The 23,601-nt window shown below is 44.0% G+C and overlaps 1 protein-coding gene across 1 annotated transcript; it reads right to left on the reverse strand.

Moving 5' to 3' along the window:
• Positions 1 to 9: 9 nt before the first annotated feature.
• On the reverse strand, positions 10 to 12,138 carry ENPP5 (ectonucleotide pyrophosphatase/phosphodiesterase family member 5). The gene is made up of 4 exons (XM_066251834.1): positions 11,960 to 12,138; positions 8,529 to 9,392; positions 6,216 to 6,392; positions 10 to 2,065 (listed from the first exon to the last, which is right to left on the reverse strand). Exons 2-4 carry the CDS (start codon positions 9,355 to 9,357, stop codon positions 1,638 to 1,640), a joined length of 1,434 nt encoding a protein of 477 aa, XP_066107931.1. The 5' UTR covers positions 9,358 to 9,392; positions 11,960 to 12,138; the 3' UTR covers positions 10 to 1,637.
• Positions 12,139 to 23,601: the final 11,463 nt, after the last annotated feature.

Genomic DNA, 23,601 nt, shown 5'->3' on the forward strand with positions numbered 1-23,601 from the left:
ATTGGCATCATGTTAAAAATAATCCACCCATTGCATTTTAGGGTGCATCTAAAAAAAATTCAGTTGTATTTTTAACCATGCCACTTTGCTCTTCCGTCTAATTTACCCTTCCTTTCTGAAATGCATTTCAGGTTTTTCCTAATTAGACAGTTGGTGCACATGACCTCACAATATTTTCTCAGGGCCATGGGCTTCTGTTGGTTTCTACTGTCTTCAAGGAAAGCCGTTTTTTGCAGGTTTGCTCTGAGAAACCATTCGGAATACCTCCCTGTCTCCAACCCGACTACTTAAGAGATCCACAGCAGAGCTCTCGGTGGTTGGAACGGGAGGCGCTGAGATGACCATGGAAGTGAAAACATGAAGCAGAGGATCAAGTCAATTTGTGAACGTGGATTCACCTTTGATTCCACTGATCACCTGGGGGGCCAGTGTTCACATATTTCACGAAAACAAGTCTATGATCCAGGCTCCTCTTGTTTCAACACCTGTCACTTTTCTAAGAGTTATTTTGCCAGGGTTTGCCATCAGGCACCGTGTAGCACTGTGCTGGGTACGCTGTGAACAATGGTCCTACGTAAATTTCTCCCCTCCCCCCGCAAGCTCCACACACCTCTTTTCAAAGACTGTGACCTACATTTTAACTAATTGGGTTTGCCCTAAGTCTGAATCTTCAATATTCACATCTGAAAGATGCTTGTGCTCTTTACTATGTATATGTTACCAGAAATAAAACAGTTTTATCTAATTTGATTTTCAATGTAATCAATAATGATTTAGTTTTCAGAAAAGCGGGTAATTATACAATAAAAGCAAACATTGCTGAGATGACGTCCAATCTTCAATATTCAGGCCAGCGCTGTACCACAGAGGGAAGAAATGTGTAACTCAGGATGTCACAGAAAATTCAGAGTAAAACGACCATTTGGGAGACAGCAATAGTGAACTTTACGACAGAAACAATATGTTTACATGAATCTGTCCAAAACTGCATCTTGCTTTGGGAAGATAATATGAAGACCCACATCCTTTGGCAACAAGTCCGACAAAGAGCGCCCAAGTACACCTGGCTGGGGGGGGCACCTCTCTGGGAAAGCCAGTGCCAACGGCGGCCCCATTTCCTTTTCAAGTTTTCACTTACTTCTTGCTCTTATAATGTAAGTAAATGTCTACATTATTCAAGAATTATTAGAAATTTCATTCAGTTAGAATGACAAATAAGTATTCTGTGACACAGGCTGTACAAGGTTGTCTTTTTCAACAAGTCGTAAGACATAATTGTCGATAAAGTGCGTTCCACATGAGAGTACCCATTAGGAGAGTAATTTAAAGTGCAATGTATAAGGTTCTTTAAATAGTGCAAACTTGCCAAATATATACATTATACATGCCGAGTCCAAAGAAAGCAGGAGCTTATCAGTGCCTAAGCCAGACAGAACAATGGAAACAGACTTCCACATTTTGTGATCCTTTGCAGGTGTGTGTTGGTCCATCGTGTGTGTGCGTGTGTGTGAGGAAGAGGCTGTGCCTGAACATGAACATAACTGCTTCCCAGTCTGTGCCAACGTCTGAAGGTGGCTTCCTAGAATCTGACACTTTAAACACTGACATAATGACCCGATCTCCACCTCTAAGTACCATCAGGCTTGTAATAGTGGCTGAGCTATTTCAGCCTGCCTATCTGGCAAGGCAGGAATTTGACTGCGGATTAAATGTTTAATGAAGATTATGAAAAACACAATCACTATAATGCCGCCGAGAGAGACCCCTATGAAGTAAGCGTGCGGCTGCTCCAGCTCGGAGCCTCCCGGCTTGGCGCTGCCGTGGAGGAGAGGGCTGCTCTGTGTGTGAGGATCCGCCGTGGGAGCTGCCGACCTGAGCAGGTCCTGGACGCTCTGCAGGGACCCGTTGTGTGGCGTGGCGGGGATACCGAGGAGGTGGCAGAGCAATGGGTACAGATCCGTGGAATTCATGGCTTCTTTTGTGAAGTTCTTTCTGAAGGCAGGACCGTGGGCTACAAATATTGGATGCATTTCTGCCAACGCGTTATCGTAACCATGGTTGCCTACTGTCAAGACAAAATGCACGAAAAAGTTAGCCAACCAGAAGGCGTTAGTATGGAAATAAGAGTTGTACTGTCAGAGTCTGAACAAGCAGATGCCAACGCTAGCCACTCTGACGTTTGAAATAGTCTTTTACAAGCAATCTTTGCTGTTGCCAACATCACTATTCACTGCAGGAACTGAAAAGGGAAACGGTCCCCAATCGTTCTCCGAGGCCAGCGCTCCCGAGGCAGCCGAGGAGGAAGGGTCAGAGCAAAGCTCAGCCCCTCCAGGGAAAATGAAACAGGAAGGAAACCACTTCTTACGAGCCTACCAAGCTCTCACAATTGTGCTCAAGACAAGACAAAGGTGCTCTTAGTCACGAGGCCAATAAATTCATAATTACTAACAAAAGGGGAAAAACAATCGAGTTACAATCCACAGCTGAAAATTCAAGTCAGGCCTTGAGGGTAAAATCTGGACTCTCACGGTTCAGCTCAGGATCCAACTTAGGACCGGGTCCCTTCCTGTGGATACAAATACAGGAACGACTTGAGGAGCCTTGTGACTTGCCCAGTGCTACAACATCGAAGGACGAAAACTCCTGCACCCTAAAAGCTGCACTTTATTTACTGTGAATGGCACTGCGATTTTTTCCTTTCCAATTCCAGTTCGCGTCCCGCGGTGGTTTCTGTCCGTTTTCGTTTCAGGGGCGCAGCACCGTGGCCAGGACATTCAGGTAGGTTACACAGTGTTCCCACGGACACTCCCAGTGCCCACCTGGCACCGCAGAGAGCTATCACAACACTGTTAACTATATTTCCGATGATAAAAGCTGCATGTGTGCTAGCACGGTATCAGGGTGCAAAGGTGAAGGAGCTCCTGTTATGAGAGGGCAACCTAAGAAAATGGACCGGCTTTATTTTAAAGGTGGTGAGGACAACAACCAGCAAATCAGTCTCTAGCACCTATATTGCTGCAGAGAAATTTACAATGGGAACACATTTAAAAAAATAATCCTGACCCTGGTCAGTTGACTCAGTGCACAGAGCGTTGGCTCAGTGGCTAGAGCAGGGGTCTCAAACTCAACTCAGCATATGGGCCGCAGAGCAAGATCACAGCCGTTCGGCAAATACAAGTAGGCCCCTAGGCTTACTTAATTTTATCCAAAATATTTTGAACTTCGTGGATTAGTCTGCGGGCCGCACAAAATTGTTCGGCGGGCCACATGCGGCCCGCGGACCGTGAGTTTGAGACCCTTGGGCTAGAGCATCAGCCCAATGTATGGACATCCTGGGTTCGATTTCAGGTCAGGGCACACTGGAGAAGTGACCAACTGCTTCTTGTCCCCTTCCTCTCCCTCTTCTTTCTCTCTTCCCCTCCTGCGGCCAGTGGCTTCACTGATTCAAGCATTGGCCTGGGGCACTGAGGATAGCTCACTGGTATGAGTGCTAGCCTCAGGCACTAAATATAGCTAGGTTGATTTGAACATTGGCCCCAGACAGGATTGCAGGGTGGGTCTCAGTTGGGGTGCAAGCAGGAGGAGTCTGTCTCACTATCTCATCTCCTCTCACCTAAAAAAAAAATGAAAATGAAAATAATCCTAAATCAATTTTTCTGGAAGTCATGAACTGATGCCTAATCATCTCCTCCAAGTAACACCACATCTGCCTGGCCAGATCCATCCAAACAAGTCTTTCTAAATACCTTGATTCTTTTGCATTTACTCAAAAAAATATAATGCTGGATTTATGTAATCATCTGTCATTATTTGACAGGGTATTATGCTGTTCTATTTAATTAATTGATAACATCAACATTAGGAAATGTACCATTATAATCATATGTAACTGACTGGATGATTTTTTCTGTTCATTTTTACAAGAAGATTAAGACTGTCAGTCATGGAGGCAAAGGTAATTCTCTCATATCCCACTTTTTACTAGATAACCAGACTCGAAATCAAAGCATTACGACTTATAAAACCTTTCCCAGGAACAGGGGCTTTGTTTTTGAGTGGTAGTGGTAGGGACCGTAAACGCTTGATCCAGTAGATAATATTTAGTAACGATGCCTAAGGACAGCGGTCCTCAGACTTCAAAGTGTCTGCGACTCCTGGGAGACGAGTAAAAACACCGAGTGCTGGGCTCTGCCCTCACAGGTTCTAATTCCGCAGCTCTGGCTGGGCCCTCGAACTTGCATTTCCAACAGGTTCCCAGGTAGTCTGGACGCTGCTGGTGCAGGGAACACACTGGGAGAAGCTCCCTTTGGAACACCAGGGTTTCCGCACTTATGGAACTCAGGCTGAGAACTATAGTGGTCAATATTTAATTATTCTGTTGAATAAATAAATGTGGTGTAATATAAATAGGAACATTATTAAGGTTTCCTATCAAATAGAGGTGTGACCAATCTACTGTGTAATTGTAGTTCACCAAGCCAAATTTCAGGGGTGCCGCTCAAGTTCACATTGACGGTAGAGTTCTGAGCAACCCGCTAACATAACTACCTGCAGAATACATGGAAACCTGGACCTAGAAAGGTGGCGATTATTCTCATGGCCAAAGAAATTCTTTGTAAAGGCCTCCTTAAAACGGTTCACCTGATGCGATTAAATACTGGTTTATAGATCACTATTAAAACCAGTTTTAAGAACCAGAAACTATTTACATGTACAAATTATGTAATGAATGATATATAACCTGTCACGATGAATTAGTATACGTACAGTACAAGTGCCACTGACAGGCAACTGCCTTTCTTTTCCTCAATAAACACGATAGGAACCTAGTTCTACCTAAAGGGACAGTTTTGTACATCTCTTATACAGATCAAGGACCAATACCCAAAAAGGCTTATCTAGGTAGTGACACGATGTGGTTCCTTCAATGATCAAGTAACGGAGTAGAAACAAAACCCAGGGAACTGGGAACTGATCAGTAGTAGTGCTTGTCAGTACCCAGATCAACTTGGGAGCCCACGCCAGGCAGTCTAACAGGGGGGGGTTAATACGGGGACGAGTTCTGAAAGTGTTGAAGGACTGAGAAGCAAACAGGATGGGGAGTTACCCAGTGATTAGGAACAGTGGGAATCTCCTACAGGCCCCAGCGCTGGAAGGACAGAGGAAGAGGTGGTTTTACCAGAGTCCCAGCCAGGGCACCATAGCAAGAACAGAGCCCATAGAGACAGCTGTGCAGAGGGAGCCAGGATGACAGGGGAAATAAAGCCACCCCTTGAGACACAGCCTGAGGCGGAGTAGGGAGCACTGCCCTGGCTCCTCCCTTCCTCCTGGCTTCCAAACTCCGGTCAGGGCTTCAGGGCTTCTGTTGGCCGGTTCACAAAGGAGCCTGGGGAACCGAGCCTGCAGGCCAGCCCCTGGTGAAACAAGGCTGAGCGAGCAAGGAAAGAGCAGGGAGTGTGCAAGCGAATATGCAAACCACAGGCACATGAAGATGAGTAGAATCCCACGGATGACTTTCCCATTTAGCTAGCTTGTTAAAAGCAATATAAAAAGATAAAACACAGTAAGGATGGCAGAAAGGGCCTTGTTTGGCATGTCTGAAAGTTAAATGGAAGTTCCACTATATTCTATATTTATTCAGTGGCAAATATCTCCAAAATTATACCACTAGGTATTAGGAAAATGCGCCTTGATATAGTCTTTTCCATGACACACTCACTTCTGTTTAGAAATGTTTCCAAGGTATCCGGCAAAGCGGGTCTATAGCTGCTAGAGCCAGAGGGCACAAACAAACCAGAAAGCTAACAACTGCAAACAAAATAGTTTAAATTCTAATGAAATCCAAATATAAAACAGATACAGAGAAAATAAGTCAATTTATAATTTTGTTGTGTTTTTCTCAGGAATGTAATAGTTATAATTAGCAGTATAGGTCACTGTTCCTATTTTTGGTCTGACAGCTTCAAGAGAAGTAAATGTTTCATTTTTAGGAGGTTACCCCGTTATAGCTATTCATTGCTTAATTGTCATGCATGTCTTGACCAGGCAAGCCCGAGTTAGAAGGCTACCACTTTTTAAAGTCACAGGGATCTTTATTTTCCTATTAAAGTATGCCACTAGTTATTCAATCAGTAAATAAACTGCTGTATTATCCACAGTGTCCCCTTTAGCAAACAGCGGTGCACAATGGGAAGAAATGATCAGAACATACTCACACAGAAAGTTATCCGACTTGTTCTGTAAAATAAACCACCCTTCGTCAGCCACTGCTATAATCGGTTGAATTCGATCGTTGTATTTGTAATGCCATCTTTCTGGAATCTCTTCTTTTTTGTAAACAGTCAGATTAGGATGAGCATGAGCTAGTGCCTCATAGACTTCATCAAATTTACCTATAGGAGAAGGGAGAAGAGAGGCACTCAGGACAAAACACTCACTGTTACCGTCAAAGGAACAGTGATGGCACCTTCGGTCGGTCAGTGCAGACAGCCTAGCCTAGCGGGTTAAAAGCTAGCAAGCTGCACGTAAGAAAACAGAGCCAGTCGCTTCAGAACTCCCAACCCCTCTGAGGAAAGAATCTTAAGGGGGAAACTGAGAAATAATTTTCTATTCTAAGTAAATCCACCTTATACAATCAAGAGAACATTTTATAGAACCTGAAATGTCTAATTTGAGATTTTTTTTTTTAAGGTGAGAAGAGGGGAGATAGTGAGAGAGATTTCCCACATGTACCCTGACTGGGAACCATGCAGCAACCCTATCTGGGGCCAATACTTGAGCACTGAGCTGTTTTTAGTACCTGAGGGTGATGCACTTGGGCGCTGAGTTGACTCCTTTTCTTGTTGTTCAAATCCATTTGGTAGGGGTTCCTCCCTGCCTCCCACACCCGACAAGTGAATGGGATTTTCTTAAACAACAAACTTGCTATTTTGTATTGAATTTGTTGAAAAGTGTGTGTGTAGGCATGCAGGCCTATTTAAACATTCACTGTTTCCTATGATCCTCTTCAATTGCCCTGGGAGGGACAGGCCTCTCCTTTGTGACGTATAGAGCTTTTCACAGTCTGTTCTCTCCTTTAACACGCAGACCTGCCTACCCCAGGAGGTGAGAAAAGAACTTGGAAGAGTTGGCCTGACCCTTGTTCCGCACTTGCACTGTGATCTGGGCATGGAATCCTAGGTGACAGGCCGACATGAGGCTTCAAGAGAGGTTTATAAAAAATCCGAGGTATTGGTATTACTTCCCCTACTTACAGTTAAGAAAATCCAGCTTCAGGTTGACCAAAGCCTCCTCCTTCCTACACTCCACTGCTTCCCTATCAAGTGGGTCCTAAAGGTCTACAGAAGGTTTTTAGGGCTTCTAAAAAAAAATCACTGTCATTTTGGGTCTTTCCATCTCAATTTTTCCGAGAAGAGGACTAAAGCTTTCATCAGTCAATGATTCCAAAATGGTTAAATATCTAGGGAGCATCTTATGCCATCTTCTAGGAAAAAGTAAAAAATGAAGACTCCAAGTGATACCATCAGGTTGGTTTGAGGAAATAACAAAATATTCTGTTAGTGACTGACAGCTGTCAGGGGGCGGGGCGGGCGCTGGGGGCTGGTGACAATGATGAAGGGATTCACAAAGAAAGAAACAAAACCTCAGAGACCCAGACAGCAGTATGGTGACCACCAGAGCGGAAGCGGGTCAAGGTGGATAAATGGTGATGGAAGTGGACCAGACCTGGGGCGGCGAACACACAGTACAACATACAGATGGGGTATTACAGAATTATACAGGACCCCTGAAACCTGTAAAATTGTATTAACCAATGGCACCCCAATAAATTAAAAATTTTTTTAAAAATATTCTGTTAGCATGTTTTCCAGGAGCAGCTAGGGCCTGCAGGTAAGCACTTGCAGACACCCTGAAGGAAGCCAGCAGAGAACCAGCTCAACAGGTTAGGGCATCTATTGTGGACTCCTGGTTGAAGTGACCCAGAGCTCATTAGACCAGTAAAATCCCAGCTTCTGGAAGGGCTTCTGAAGATGGGGTGCCCCGAGCACCATGACCTGCGACCGCGCCCACGCCGGCCCCACACCAACCCTACAGGGCGCATGACACAAGTCCCCACCATGAGTGTGAGGGCGCATGACACAAGTCCCCACCATGAGTGTGCAGTCATTTGACAGGACGGATGGACGCACAGACTCCTCAGTGGGGGAGCCATGGCTTTGGAAATCATTCCCCATGGGTTCCTTATTTGGCTGCAAATTCCCCTTTGTGTGGCAGCCACTCCTGCTGTAATGTCTGGGACCTGGCTCACCAATAGGGGAACCCAAGAAGTTTGGTTCAGTAACAAAAAAAAAAAAAAAGAGAGAGAGATTTGTTTTTTTGTTTTGTCAGGGTCCAAGGATTAAATTCCAGAATATTAACATGACACAAGTAAGCACACTTTAAAGGCACAGAAACAAAAATTCTCCGCTCAATCACACTAGACAGATGCAGACCTAGTTTATGACCGACACTCACTCACTCAGTCTTACCTTCTTTTGGCAAGATGGCCGCTACTGGAGATTGGTCAATCAGGATATAGTGATCTTTATCCAGATACTGGTCAAGTTCTATCACCCTTTCCTCAGAACACTGGGTCATTCCATGATCACTTGTGATAATTAGGTTCAGGGTGTTCCACAACTTTGCCTTTTTCAGCATTTGTATAAGATATCCTAACTTGTTGTCAATATCTGAAATGACAGGCCCCATGAGTGGACTGTCAGGTCCCAAATTGTGGCCCATGTCATCAGGCTCTTCCCAATAGAGAAGACCAAGACTGATAGGCTCTTCTGATGTAAACCATTCAATAATTTTGGCAACTCTATCTTCAAATGAAACGGACTCATTGTAACGCATGTAATGAGTAGGAAAGCTCTTATGTATTCTGACATCTGTCCCGGGCCACATGGCTGCACCACTAGTATGTCCAGCCCTCTGATTCGTGATCCAAACTGGCATTGCTTCTTCCCAAAACTCAGAATCATAAATAGTCATGTTATCCAAGGAGAAAGATTTGTTCAGAATAGGATCGAACATGTCATTTGCCACAATCCCATGATTCTCTGCAAAGAGGCCAGTTACCAAAGTATAATGGTTAGGGTAGGTCTTCGTAATAAAAATATTAGTAACTTGCTTCACATGAACACCATACTTCATAACATAATGAAAATGGGGTGTGGGAACTCTATATAAGTAATCCCAACGGAATCCATCAAATGAAACTAGTAGAACCTTTTGCTGATCTGGCTGAAGAGAAGACGTGACTGAAAGGGTGAATGCAGCGAGCACGAAGGCCACCCGGAGGAGCTCTGAAGTCATTTTCGAAGTACTCGATCGATTCAGCAGACGATGATCTGTATAAAAAAACATATAGAAGTTAATGACATATAGGAGATAACTTTGTTTTGTATACTTTAACCAAAACAGAGTGATGGTGTTTAGCAATCCTGGTTATATCATAAATTACAACCTGAAAGGATTATGTTGCAGAACTCTTAAACAAGAGATCTGGGACTTCCTGTATAATAAAGCTAATTAGTTTAGTTGCATTAGAAACTGTTTTACTTTCCAAGAATTTATCAAAAGTCAAAACATTCATTGAAGGATTTAAATAGGTTTCTAAATATCATATTTTAAAAATACAATATAATTTATATATACAACTTTTCAAAAAGATATTCAGGTTGACCCACACTTCTGACAGTCAATACCTATGAACATATTTATAACTGTTAGACCAGCTTCAGGAACCTAGCAACAAGAATGTACCATTAGCAAATCCAATAATAATGCTTGAAATATATTGAAATATATATATATACACCTCTGTTTCTCAAAGCCAAAGCCTTCTATTTGGTTCATCATGGTTAGAGATGTTACTAAAGAGAGGAGAACATACATTAACTTGGTTTCTCAGAGACATAAATTTGTGACATTCAAATATATTTGTGAAATGCAATCTGCATTTATTTATTTATTTATTTTTTTTGGTAACAGAGATAGAGAAAGACAAAGACAGGGACAGATAGAGACAAACTTACAGGAAGGGAGAGAGATGAGAAGCATCAACTCTTTGTTGCAGCACCTCAGTTGTTCATCTATTGCTTTCTCTTATGTGCCTTGACCAGGAGTGGAGGATGGGGGAGGCCTCCAGCAGAGTAAGGACCCCTTGCTCAAGCCAGCGACCCTGGGCTCAAGCCAATGACTATGGAGTCATGTCTATGATCCCATGCTCAAGTCAGCAACCCTGTGCTCGAGCTGGTGAGCCCAAGCTCAAGCGCGCAACCTCGAGGTTTCAAACCTGGGTCCTCTGTGTCCCAGTCTGACACTCTATCCACTGCGCCACTGCCTGGTCAGGCTGCATTCATTTATTAATAATCAAATCATAGCTTTCTGAAAAGTAAACAGTTAAGTTCTGAACTAATTAGAAAGAGAAACATAATTCTGCAATCTAATATTGACCTTCCTAATATCAAAATTTGTTAACATTTAATCTTACCACTGATATGTGTAGAAAGAAAAGGCACTTCCCAGATTAAATAATCACTTTGTACCTAGGTTGTTGATTTCTCTATTTTTTTAAAACCTGCATATATTTCTAAAAGCTTTTATTCTATCCAAGAAAGTTAATAACAGGCAATAAGGATAAACAATACATAGATAAATGTTGTCAGTTCTCATTGGGCTTGCAGATCAAGCAAGATCTTTTGTTCTCTCCTTTTCCTGCCCAGTCTTCCATGAAGGTGTTTATAAGCCCTCCCCAAACTGGATCTAACCATACTCTGTGCCAACACTCTTGAATTCACCTTTGACATCTTCCTAATATGAATATAGTGAAGACATTTTTCAACCTCAAAAACAGACTGTCTTGTCTTGCTATATTATTGCTGAGGGTAAATAAAAACTGCTTGGGATACTTGCTTTGCTTTTACATGCAATAATTGTTTTGTTTTGTTTTGTTTTCTTATCATGATTTCTCCACACCTATAACTGAATGAGTTTAAATTGAAATTGTTTTAAGTACTGGTCTCCTGAAATTGGTTCAAAATTAAATTTAAAAGCTATTTCTCAAATGGCAATAGTGTTTCCAAGTATAGAAAGGACATTAAAAATCAGTTCCAATAAGGAACTGCAAATATATTTACTAACATATGTGGATGGTGATGGTGGTTCCTTCCTCTTTCTCCCCCTCCCCCCCCTTTTTTTTTATCACTTTGTTAACACAAAGAAAGCTTATATGAACCAAATATAATTTAAGCCTCAGAAAAGAATCAACTACATGAAACACCTGATTTTCCTCTAAGTAAATTCACTGAGCACCTGCGGTTAGCCGGAAAGAACTGCTTTCCTGGGACAAAAGAAAACAAAGGTCAAGTGTTGTCTAAAGCTTAGGAATGCTTGCTAAGCAGTACCAACATCATCACATTCATGACACAGAACAATAAACAGAGTTGGGGATAAACGAAATCTCAGATTTCTTTCTTTTTCATGCACAAAATGCTGCACAGTGCGGCGGAACCCCTAGCTCTGGGTCCAGATTTCACTGGGCTGCTTTTCAGCTCCTCTTCCCCTCCAATCCCCCCCCCCCCCCGCCCCGTCCTAGCCAGACAGTCCTGGAAATCTGGAGAGAAGGCGCGCGAAGAAACACGAAGACCAGGGAAAGTGGCGGAGGCGCAGGTGTGTGCAGAGGGAACAGACGTAAGAAGACCGTGCAGCATCGCCCCCTCGTCCCCACAGGCATTGCATCCTAGCGCTGGGAAGGGTCGCGGCGCACGGCACGCCCACCGCGGCCGGCAGATGCCCTCTAACGTGGGTTGTGTGCGCGTGCACTGAAATCGGGGTTTGTTTGGAGGCCCACCCGGAGGCAACAGGAGCTCTGCGGGTCTCCGGGAGGTAGATGCCCACTCCCCTGGGCTCTTACGTTCGCAGCGGTCCGGTCGGTCTGCATCGGCTTGGGGCGACGGGAAACAGAGTATAGAGTGGGATCCCTTCCGCAGACTCCGGGCAGCAGCGAGGAGGTGGCAGAATGGACGGGGACCCCTTGAACCCGCAGCCACGCACCAGCACGCAGCCTCGGCGCGCAGCACCTGACCAGCGCCTTCTCCACGCCACAGGCTCCGCCTCTTGGCTTTCATTGGCTCCAGTAGAGACTTTTCTGCTGGCGCGCTGCTAGGATTCGCTGAACTGCCTGTCAATCCGCAGAAGAGGGGCGAGCCCTGCCTGGGTTTGGAGAACGAAGGGGGCCAGCAGGAGCCAAAAACAAAGAGTACCCAGATGGGAGGCCGGTGGCGTGGGGAAGCGGGCACTCCTGGGGCGTGGCGCTCATTGAAGTTCTCTCCTTTCCCATCGTGTGCCTTTTCTAGACCGGTAGTAGTGCTGTGGGCCGTGATGCAGAGAGATTATAATGCGCTGCCCCTGTGGTTTGTGTGCTCTAACCCTTACTGTTTTTGTTAAAAGTGACTTTTATTTTCTTATCTGTTCTCAATTTCGGTGTGTGTATGTTTTTCTTATCACAAATTGGGCAGTGACACTGTATCCTGAGTTTTGTTTTAATGAACACCGCAGGATATCAATAATACGTTGACATTTTCTCTTTTTATTAGTTGGTATTGGTACCTGCTTTATTTCACAAAAAATCAATTTAAAAGGTTTTAATTTAGTCAGCTCTCCAGCCCCAATGTTTGTTATTCAGGCTTCTGCAATATAAGGTCTCAGGGATCTGCAATAGCAAGGCACCTGAGCATGAACAAGGTCAAGTGAGCCAAGTTCAGGATTAGGTTAATTTGCACCGGGAGAGAGGGTACCAGCTACTCTGATGATGACATCTGGGCCCCAGACTCGGTGTCTGGCTTTGTTTCCAAATACGCAGTAAAGCTATGAACTTCAGGTCCTACTTCTTTTTCAGGAAGTCATCTTTGGCCCCGTTTCTTCTGTTCCCTTACTACAGTGAATTAATCTTTCAAGTATTTTAGTAATTGATGCTATTTTTAGGACTGCAGGAGTGTGGTGGGCATAGGTAGTTTGCCAATTTGATGCCAACCATGATTACCATCAAGCTTGAAATGACCCCGAGCTCCCTGAAAGGATTTATCATCTCCACAAGTCCTAGGTCTAATTCTGACCAACCTGCAATGGCCATCATTATCTGCTTGGCTGGCACAACTTAAGTTTCAACATCTAATTAGCCCACAAAACGGAGCAAAACCAGTGGATTTGGTTCTGTCTGGAGTTGCTGTTTCCTGTCTGATATATTGGAGCTGTAAAATGCATAGACATTCTTGTTGGTATATAATTAAGTGAGACAAACATTTCGGTCATTGTTTTTTCTCTTTCTTGTAACTTCTAATAGAGGGGGCAGTTGCTACACCATTGGCTCCCTTCTGATTGTGTCATACCTCCCCAAAGGGCATCTGGGCATGCTGCTGGGCCCATTCATTTGTAGTTAGAGTTTATGGTTTTCCACACACGGGATGGGGATGGTTTCTGTCTTTAGCCAGACACAGTGGCAATGAAGTTGTACAGGTTGTTCCAAGCCTCCAAAGCCCTGTCCGTAGAAAATGCCCAAACTTGAAAAGGGTGGCCCAATATTATATGTCCCTGATTCCACGCCCTGCCCCCCCAAAAGGCCAACCCTATGTCCCCCCTACACACACTAAAAGAACAGCTTATGATGAAGAGACAACAGAGATAGGGAAAAATGGGCATTTTACAAGGGTCACTGAACATTGTCGGCCTCTGCTTAGATAACACTCTACTTTGCTCTACAAACCTTTTATGGAGGGCATGATTGTATTCTCCAGCCAATCCTGTGGAAGTAGGATGGTACCGCTGCTACCCACAGCACACACTTGGAAAAGGACTCCTGAGGGGGCTCAGTGAGTGCTAGACATGCTTTCCAGATCTCCAGACAATGATACTTCAGTGTTCAGCTGCTAGGCTTGTTATACAACTCATGTCCCTAGTGAGGAAAAAAAAAATCTGGCTTAAGTAGTATAGTTAGAGGACTGATTTCCAGATTGCAAGAATATGGAATTCTGCTTACACATCTGTACCAGTCCTCCTGCCCGGCCTGTTACTGCAATTTTTATGAGTAGTTATTGCAATTTCTTCCAGTTGCAGTAACTACTCAGCAAATAAATCATGGTAGCATAAGCCACAATCTAAAATTGTTGCTATTCTTTTATTTTGTATTATTGAATGAATATAATCATCATTGAGCTATTGAGCTAGTAATATTTTTTGAATAATGGAGTGACAGAAGAATCAACTTCTTTTTCTATTTTTTTTTTTTTAGTGTGGGGGAATAGACAGGGATAGTCAGACAGAAAGGGAGAGAGATGAAAAGCATCAATTCTTCATTATGGCACCTTAGTTGTCCATAGATTGCTTTCTCATATGAGCCAGTGACCCCTTGCTCAAGCCTGCAACCTTGGGCAAAGCCAGCAACCTTGAGGCTCAAGCCAGCAACCATGGGGTCATGTCTATGATCCCATGCTCAAGCTGGCAACCCCGCACTCAAGCTGGTGAGCCCGCACTCAAGCTGGTGACCTCAGAGCTTCAAACTTGGGTCCTCAGTGTCCCAAGCCAACACTTTATCCGCTGCGCCACCACCTGGTCAGGCAAAACAGATGGATCTTAAAAGCATTTTTGCTAAGTGAAAGAAACCAGATAAAAATGGCTATATGCTGTATGATTCCACTGATATGATAATCTAGAAAAGGGAAAATTATGGGACAAATCAGATTGATGGTTTCCAAGGATCGAGGGTGAAGGGAGGAGATTGGCTTCCGGGGGCACAGGGAACTTCTGATGTAAGGGCATTTTGATCGCAACAGTGATTACATGGCTGTCTTCAGTTTGTCAAAATTCAGAGACCTATACACCTGAAAATATTTAAATTTACCATGCATAATTTTTTACCTCTATTAACAACAGCAACAACAGTAAAATTACTCCCTACTCTCTGATGATGCCCCCTCCCCCCAGGGTGCAGGGACTTGCGAACACAGTAGCTCCTTGAGGCCCCTGCTCTGCTGATTTTCAAGTTCTTTCACCTCTGGAGTGAGACCCAGAAACCTCACAGCAGAGAAACAACCACTTTCTCTTCTACAACTGTCATTCACTGGACAACTAAATCAGCCTAGGATGTACTATTATTGCAGGAGGAAGGGACAGTTGTCCTTTGCTATCTGGTTTCAGGCCTATTTTGAAAGACATAGTCTCAGAGAAAGCCAAATACAAAATTGTACAGGCTTTTGTGGTGCACGAGGTGAGAACATTAGGCCAAAACCACATTTTCAGTTCTTTATAGAGAATGCATCCCTTTGAAGCCTCAAAGGACTTGGCTTAACCTCATCATTTATTTTGAAAAGTATTGGCTTTCACGGGTAATTGCAATTCCGTAAATTGACTGCAACTGTGGAAGGACCTAAAAAAAAATATTGTCCTCCAAGATCAAAAGGATGTCTTCCCCCCCCAACACACACTAGCTATTTACATTTAAAATGTAAATGGAGACATCCTTTGCAATTATTATGTAGCTTGAGGGTGCACTGGGTTCTTTGGTGTTACATATACTTCATGAACATGCAAAGCAGGGAGCTGTTGCTTCCTGCCTTTATCGCTTTCTTGGCCTGGAGGCTGGGAAAGCCACGGGAGGGCATTCCCGCCCCATTCCTGGATGGCTGCAGTTTCATAATTGGAAATTCATCTCTCTACCCTAAGGCTCTTCTCCCAGGAGTGATGACAGATCCATCTCTATCAGCCTTTTACCCCTATGAAAGGTGACCAACCTTTTTACAATGAAAAGGAGGCCAAAAATAAATGGAAGAAAACAGTATCATAAATAAAAGAAACATTTTATTCATTGCAATAATAATACACTATAATATGATGAATGCATAATAAAAACATTTGTAATATTTTATACTGTAATTATGTTTACATGCCTATTGATTTTTAATAATAATTGTAAGAAAAAGGTACTCATTTAGATACAAACACGTCACATCACGTACAATGGATCAACTCTGTATTGATCAAATACAGATATTTACAGATTAGTCTTCCAATATCAAAAAGGAGGACATGTAGGAGGACACTTTTCGAGGGAGGACGGAACTTACAAAAGAAGGACCGTCCTCTGTGGACAAGTCCTGCCAGGGGTGAGGACGACGGAGACGCAAAGGCCCAACTCCGGGGACCAGATTCAGTGACGCAGATCCGATTTATTCAGGGAGTAAGCTAGCTTATACACACAGGTTCAGCCTATAGGGTGTTACAGCATGTTCCTCAAAGCCAATGGCTGAAAAGATCAGGAAGCTGCGTGGTTGGCGCTGAGTCACTTCTTTATAGCGGGCGAGCTCCCTTCCTGGGTGTGCCCAGGAGGGTTCTGGGAGCTGGAGTGTTCTCACAGCATTGCATCAGCCACAGCTGCTAGGAATGCGCTCTGCACTCCACCCACCGCCCTCCCTAAAGGAGGACGATTGGTCACCTTACCGATGTGCACTTAAGTTTGTCTTATCACTCAGAGCAGTGCAGACCCTGAGAGGCAGGGGCCAGGGGTTGAGCATTTACTTCCTTTTGAGAGGTGACTCAGCAGACCGGGAACTCCTTTTGAGAGGTGACTTAACAGATTGGGAACCCTTGGGGAAAGTGTGACCAGGAAAAGGAAGTAACGGGAGCACACCCAGACCCGACATCTCTCGTAACTGCCTTACACTTGGCTCTGCCCTTCGTGGTCCTGAAGCAGCAGTCCACCTAAGGGAGCTATAAGGTCACAGGTGACGAAGAGGACACTTGGCTTATGGAGGCACTCCAAGGGTGGCCTTTATTTATTTATTTATTTAAAATAGTCTTTGGTCTAAAAAAACCATATGAAATATTAAAACTCATCAGAAAATTCAGCATCTTGTGAATTTTCTGACATGAAATCCTTGAGCCCATTGCCATTCTTGGTCACTTGCATCCTTATTCATCCGCACGGGTTGCCACCTGTTGTCTGATTTCACAGAGGACTCTATCGCCTGAAGCATCCACAGGGTATAATAAAAAACAAATGTTGGAGACTTTCAGAGGTAGGTATAGATGTAACTTTATTGGCCAGTTTTACCTGCGCAGGGGCGAGTTCCCTGATGTACTGAGACACCATACTCAGTAGGAGCTGCAAATGGGAACCGCCCTGGGCGCTTACAGCTAGTTCCTTATATATCCTAAGTAAGCAAGCATATAATACAGAAGCAAAAATAGCGGTCACTTATTTGCTAAGGGAGTTGCACATAGCATAGCAACAGGGGCTGGGTCTAGCTCATTGGTGAACTTCAAACATAAACTTCTGATAAGGGTCTCTAACCAATGGAATGCAAACGTTTGTCTTCCTTTGTTCTCAGCCTCACAGGGTCCCTATCCTTACCTCCCTGTCTCTGCGTCTACACTCTGGCAATCCCAGCACACTTTCCTGAATCTAACAATTTGATCTTTTCTTGATCCTTACATTGCCCACACCTTGCTCTGAGCTATCTGCTAGCCAGGTCTCTGTGCTCTAATGGGGACCCTGTTTCATAGGAGAATTATCCACTATGAACGCAGTTTTGTTGCTGATCTCTTCTTGTTTAGAACCAAAGACGTAAGCATGCCTGGGCTCACTGGCTGAAGTTAGCTGTGCTATTTATGGTAGTGGGCCAGAGTAAACCCAGTGACCCATCCGTACAGAGATTTAACCTGTTATTTTCTAAATAACAGTTTTATTAGGCTATAATTCACATAGCATAACATTCACTCATTTAAAGTATACCGTGTTAACCTGCCACTTAAGGCTTCACTGGCCTGCTGTAACCAACTGATACAACTGAGATGAGACCATTCTCTGGGGCCAACCGAATGTTCAGTCACAGAATAAAAATAGAATTATGAGACCATTTGACATTTGTATTGTACTGAATAGTTTTTGAATTACATTTTGAAGACCTTCACCAACATTACTCCGTCTCTCATGGCCACTCAGTATGTTCAGTGAGAATGCGTGTCTTAACCAAAGCTATATATCTTAACATTTAAATTCAGGGCAAAGTAGAGTAATTTCTATGAGAGAGAAACAACCAGAGGTGATCAGAAATGCATAGGACTGAGAAGTCGGCTCTGACCACAGACGGCATTGGGGTTTCATGGCAACGGTCGGCATGAGAGTGGACCGGGACCAGGCGAGGTGGGTGGGATTCCACCAGAGTAGGTGGGAATGACAAAGACTGTAAGCAAAACGATGGGTGAGAAAGTCCACGGCCTATTTAGGAATAGTGAATAGAGTTTGTACTAGAGGGCGTGGAAACCGGGCTGGGGATTTGGAGTCGTCCACGTGGGCCGTACAGGGTGGCTGAAGGTCACATTATGACTAGAGCAGCTGAGACCCTTTTAAATCAGCAGTCATGCCAGGTGGCACGTGGTCCAGCACATTGACATTGAATTCGTATCAATGTTTGACTGACTTGAAAGTTATTGTCGATTTGTAAAATAAACTCATTTGGCAGGAATTGCCGGTTCTCGTGCCGAAACCCAGGCTAACCCATTCTTTTGGCTCGTCTACTGAAAAATAGAAAGTACTTTGGCTTTTTGACTAGTGCTCATTGAGAATCGATGGGCTTTTCTTTTCTCTCTCTCTTTTTTCTCTTGGCCTGTTCTTCGTGCATTGTGTGACACGTGCTGTTTTCAGTGCCACCCGGTTTCGGAATATGAACCTGTCGTCAAATCCAGCCTGGTGACTCAGAAGAAGCAAGCACGGCAGTATGAAGGCAGGTATGCCTTCCCCTCGACCTCATTGTCATATGCTGCAAGTTTGCGCATTTCTATTAATCACCAAGTCAATAGGGAAGGGGGTGGGGTGTAAGGCAATAAGAAAAGCAGGAGGGAACATTTTAAAACTTTCCAGAATGGGTACTAAAGCCTCAATGGCAAGAGATCATGAACTGCACTAAGCAGCTCAGTGTAGAAGTAGGAGGGGCTTAGGCGAGGTGGGACAGAGGGACAATTATTCAGCTAGAATAAGGGTCACCTGCATAGGACGGGAGGTGGGCATGAAATAAAGCGAGTAACACTATTACTATAATGATAATAACAGTGCTTATTATTTAGTTGCAAGTGGATACCAGGCACCATGCCAGGCAGCCTCACAGCCTGGTGAAATCTACAGGGCCTTTTCCTGTGCCAGCTCAGGGAAGGGGGTTTTGGAGAGACTGAATAACTCAATTAAGATCACGCAACTACTAAGGGCAGAACCAGGCTGTTCATTCAGCTTAGAAAGACCCCAAAGGGTGGGCACGAGGGAGACATGCTGGGACAGACTCGATTTTCAGACTGACAAGACCTTAGCTTGGAAGGAAGCAAGCTCATGTGTTTGCCGACAAGGGACCTGTGGACGTGCGAAGTGGGGATCCTGGAGGTCCTATTGGTCTGGAGGTCCTCAGTGGTGTGAGTCTGAGAGGTGGAGAGCACCGTGGAGGAGTGCCCGAGCCCCATCCTGCATCCATGAAAGGAGCATGGCGTTTTGTCAGCCAGTGGAATAACAGCTTCCTTAGCGGACCAAGCCTGTGAATGTCAACCACCCTCTATTCTAGGACATTTCAGTACTAGTGCCATAAGCCCATGTGCAGTCACAGTGGCAAGGATTGAGCTCATTGAATGGGATTCAGCTCACCACGGCTTATCTAATTACTGCTGAATGTCAGCATTAGAGACACACTAAGGCAGGGGTCGGAAACCTATGGCTCGCGAGCCAGATGTGGCTCTTTTGATGGCTGCATCTGGATCGCAGACAAATCTTTAATAAAAAAAATAATAACGTTAAAAATATAAAACATTCTCATGTATTACAATCCATTCATTTCCTACCGATGGTTACGGGTGGCTGGAGCCAATCACAGCTGTCCTCTGGGACAACACCAAATTTTTATTGGATAATGCGTAAAGTACACGGGTCATTGTATGGCTCTCATGGAATTACATTTTAAAATATGTGGCGTTCATGGTTCTCTCAGCCAAAAAGTTTCCCGACCCCTGTACTAAGCTCTCACTTGAGGATAATAGCAACAATTTGTCCTTACTGAAATTTATACCTAGGCCCATAATATCTCCATCAAAAGGTATCAGAATGCCTAGTCTATCAACATGGTGTCTTACAACAACATCTCTTCAGAGTAGGGGCTGATTTTACTGCCAGGGAGGTGCAGCAGTGACTCCACGTACTCCATCGGCCAGATGCAGCTGGCCTAGCTGAATGATGCAGTGACCTCTAGGAGAACACACCCTGAGGGTTAGGGTTCCGTCCTCAACTTTGGAGCTTATGCACTTAAACAAGGGCAGTAGATAGTGCTCTATCCCCAATAGTTAGAAAGCCCGTGCCTGGGAACCATGGTGTAGAAGTAGCAGTGGTCCCTACATCATTCCTCCCAGTGGCCCATGTGGAATTTTGTTCTGTCTATCCCCATAACTTCAGGCTCTGTTAGTTAGAGGCTCTAGTTCCCAGGAAGGGATATGTCTACACCAGTGACAAAGTCAGAGTGTTACTGATTGGAAGCTGTATCTACTACCTGGCCACTTTGGACTTCTCATGCTGGTGGGTCAGAAGGGAGTTAGAACAATGGCGAGCTAATTGACCCTACTTCTTGCTGCAGACCAGCGCACCTAGTAATTGTCCAGGTCCTGAGTGAGACTGGTGCGGAATGAAGAAATAAACTCATAGAGAAAAAGGATGGGATCAAGAGTTCTCTGCACAGCCAATAGTTTGCAAGAGCGAGTTTCCACCTCTAAACTGCTTTATTTGTAGGGCAGAGCAAAGTCATTAGCAAATCAAAGAGATCTCTGATACAAAGTCACATTTCCAAGGCAACCCAAGAATTCTCCCAAGTGCAAAAAACCCTCTTCCCTGTATAACACCTTAACTTCACAAAACAGAGGGTAAAAAGAAAACTGCCTCCAGTCTCCTTGAGGGACATGGGGGGACTGGACGAGTGGAAACACAGCTAACATGGACGTGTGGAGAAGGGCATGTAAATTGCCTTTACCAACTTAAACAAACAGAGGTTGTGGGGAACAACTTAGCCTTTAGCAACTTAATCAAGCAAGTGAGGTGGAAGGATGGGACGAGTAGAAATACTCAGCTTCACAGCCAATACGGAGTTGTGGGGAAGAGCTTAGCCTTTAGCTTAAGCCTTAGTATGGAGGTGAATGCAATCCTCCTCCAGTTTAAGGCTAAACTGCGAGGGCTTTGCAGTCTCCCACAACCCTTGATGGATGGAGGAGGGTGGACACTATATAATAGGGTCAGGGAGGTGCACACTTGATTTTTCTATGTTCTATCACTTTATCCTTTTGAGGGCTGAGAGATTTCCTTCACATCTGATTTCCAATTCACTAATTCATTCTTTGTCTTTTTCTGTCCTGTTCTTTATTCCATCTTTGGTATAGTTTTTTCAGCTACTGGTATTATGCTTTACATATTTCCAATTTTAATGATTTCTTGTTCTCAATATTGCTAATACTTGCTTTATCTCTTTAAGAATATTTATTATGTTTACATAAAATTTTTGATTCACCTCCATACTTTTACTTCAGAGAGAACTTCTTCAAGGTTTTTGTCCTTTTTTTGAGTGTGAGGTAACTGTTTTCCTTAGATGCGTGGTAATTTTGGACTTTGAATTTATGTTTCTCTGTAAGTGTAATAATAAGGTGTGGGGAGGGCTGAAGCCCAGGTCCTACCCTAGACTAAATCATCTTGAGGCATTTAACAGTAGGAGACTATCTCAGACTGAGGGAAGATGCTTTCTCTGATAAACTTTAATTCAAGGTTCTCAAACACCTATTTATAGCTCTTTCCACCACATAGAATTAATTTTTGTGTATGATGTGAAACAGGGATCCAGGGTTGTCATTGTTGTTTTTGTTTTTTCCAATGTGGATAGCCAGTTGTTACAGCACCATCTGTGGGAAAGTGTTGTTTTTGCCTTTGAGTTTCTTAGGTTCCTTTGTCAAAACCCCATACCTCGTAAGTATGGGTCTAGACTTTCTGGACTCTATATTCTGGTCCATTGACCTATCTGTCTCTATGCCAACACCGCCTGATTGAAGTCTGTAGTAAGTCTTGAGGTTAGGTACTGTGAGCTCTCCAACATTCTTCTTCTTTTTCAAGATTGCATTAACTAAGCTGTGTCCTTTACCTTTTCATATACATTTCAAGATCAGCTTTTCCATTTCTATAAAAACACTGATCTAATTGTAATTGGGATTACATTAAATCTGTAGACCAGTTTAAGGAAAACGTTCAATTTAAAAATAAGTATTCCAATCCACGGACATGGTGAACACCCCCCAATTTTAAAATGAGCAAACTGAGGTTTAGAAGGCCTAAGGGACTTGCCAGGGTTATAAACCTAAAGCAGCAGTAACTCTCTACGTAAGCAGCTCACCAGGATGACCCACGCTCTTCCTCTCCTCTGCAGGTCATGTGGACTGCCACCCAGGGCACTGCAAGCTTTGTTGGCTACTCTGTTTCCATCTAATACTTATGCTTCTGCCAGGTGAACTGTAGGCTTAATGAGAGTCCATTGTGTTTTATTCCAATATCAATTCTTGCTAATAATGCTTGTTGTCATAATTAAATAATTTAAGGGAAAAAAACCCGTAAAGTCTGACTTAGTGATTTCATTTTTGTAGAATTTATCCCGACAGATGGGGACAAAAAATTTTGGTATGACAGTATTCATCAGAGGTTTATTACTCATACTCCCCCAGAGAAACAACCGAAGTGATCATAAAAAAAAATGAGAACATTTTTAACATTTTCTCATGATGGCTACTCCTCAGCTGTTGAAAAGGACATTTTCTTTTTTTTTTTTTTTTTTTTTTGTATTTTTCTGAAGCTGGAAACGGGGAGAGACAGTCAGACAAACTCCCGCATGCGCCCGACCGGGATCCACCCGGCACACCCACCAGGGGGCGATGCTCTGCCCCTCCGGGGTGTCGCTCTGTCGCGACCAGAGCCACTCTAAGGCCTGGGACAGAGGCCAAGGAGCCATCCCCAGCGCTTGGGCCAACTTTGCTCCAATGGAGCCTTGGCTGCGGGAGGGGAAGAGAGAGACAGAGAGGAAGGAGAGGGGGAGGGGTGGAGAAGCAGATGGGCGCCTCGCCTGTGTGCCCTGGCCGGGAATTGAACCAGGGACTTCTGCACGCCAGGCCGACGCTCTACCACTGAGCCAACCGGCCAAGGCCAAAAAGGACATTTTCAAAGATTAATACTGAAGAGAAATTCTTAGGACAAAATGTTAAAAGAGAACAGTGGGATATCAATTTTGTACAGAGAAGAATATCGATACTTATAATATTGATATTCCTGGTATTCCAACTACCCCTTGCCTAACTTTCTTGTGGTCTTTCTTGTTATATGGGGGGAGGGGACATGTCCCCATAATCACCCATTTCTTTCTTTTTTAATATTTATTTATTGATTTTTGGAGAGAGGGGAGAGAGAGAGAAAGAAAGAGAGCGAGAGTGAGAAATTGGAGGGAGGAGCAGGAAGCA

The sequence above is a fragment of the Saccopteryx bilineata genome, chromosome 1, assembly GCF_036850765.1.
Source record: "Saccopteryx bilineata isolate mSacBil1 chromosome 1, mSacBil1_pri_phased_curated, whole genome shotgun sequence".
Lineage (NCBI taxonomy): Eukaryota > Metazoa > Chordata > Mammalia > Chiroptera > Emballonuridae > Saccopteryx > Saccopteryx bilineata.

Coding starts and splice junctions, on each gene's coding strand:
- ENPP5 (XM_066251834.1), bottom strand. CDS start 9,357: ATGACTTCAGAGCTCCTCCGGGTGGCCTTCGTGCTCGCTGCATTCACC. Junction 6,393..8,528: donor GGCCATCTTGCCAAAAGAAG/GTAAGACTGAGT, acceptor CTTCTCCTATAG/GTAAATTTGATGAAGTCTAT. Junction 2,066..6,215: donor CAAGTCGGATAACTTTCTGT/GTGAGTATGTTC, acceptor TTGTCTTGACAG/TAGGCAACCATGGTTACGAT.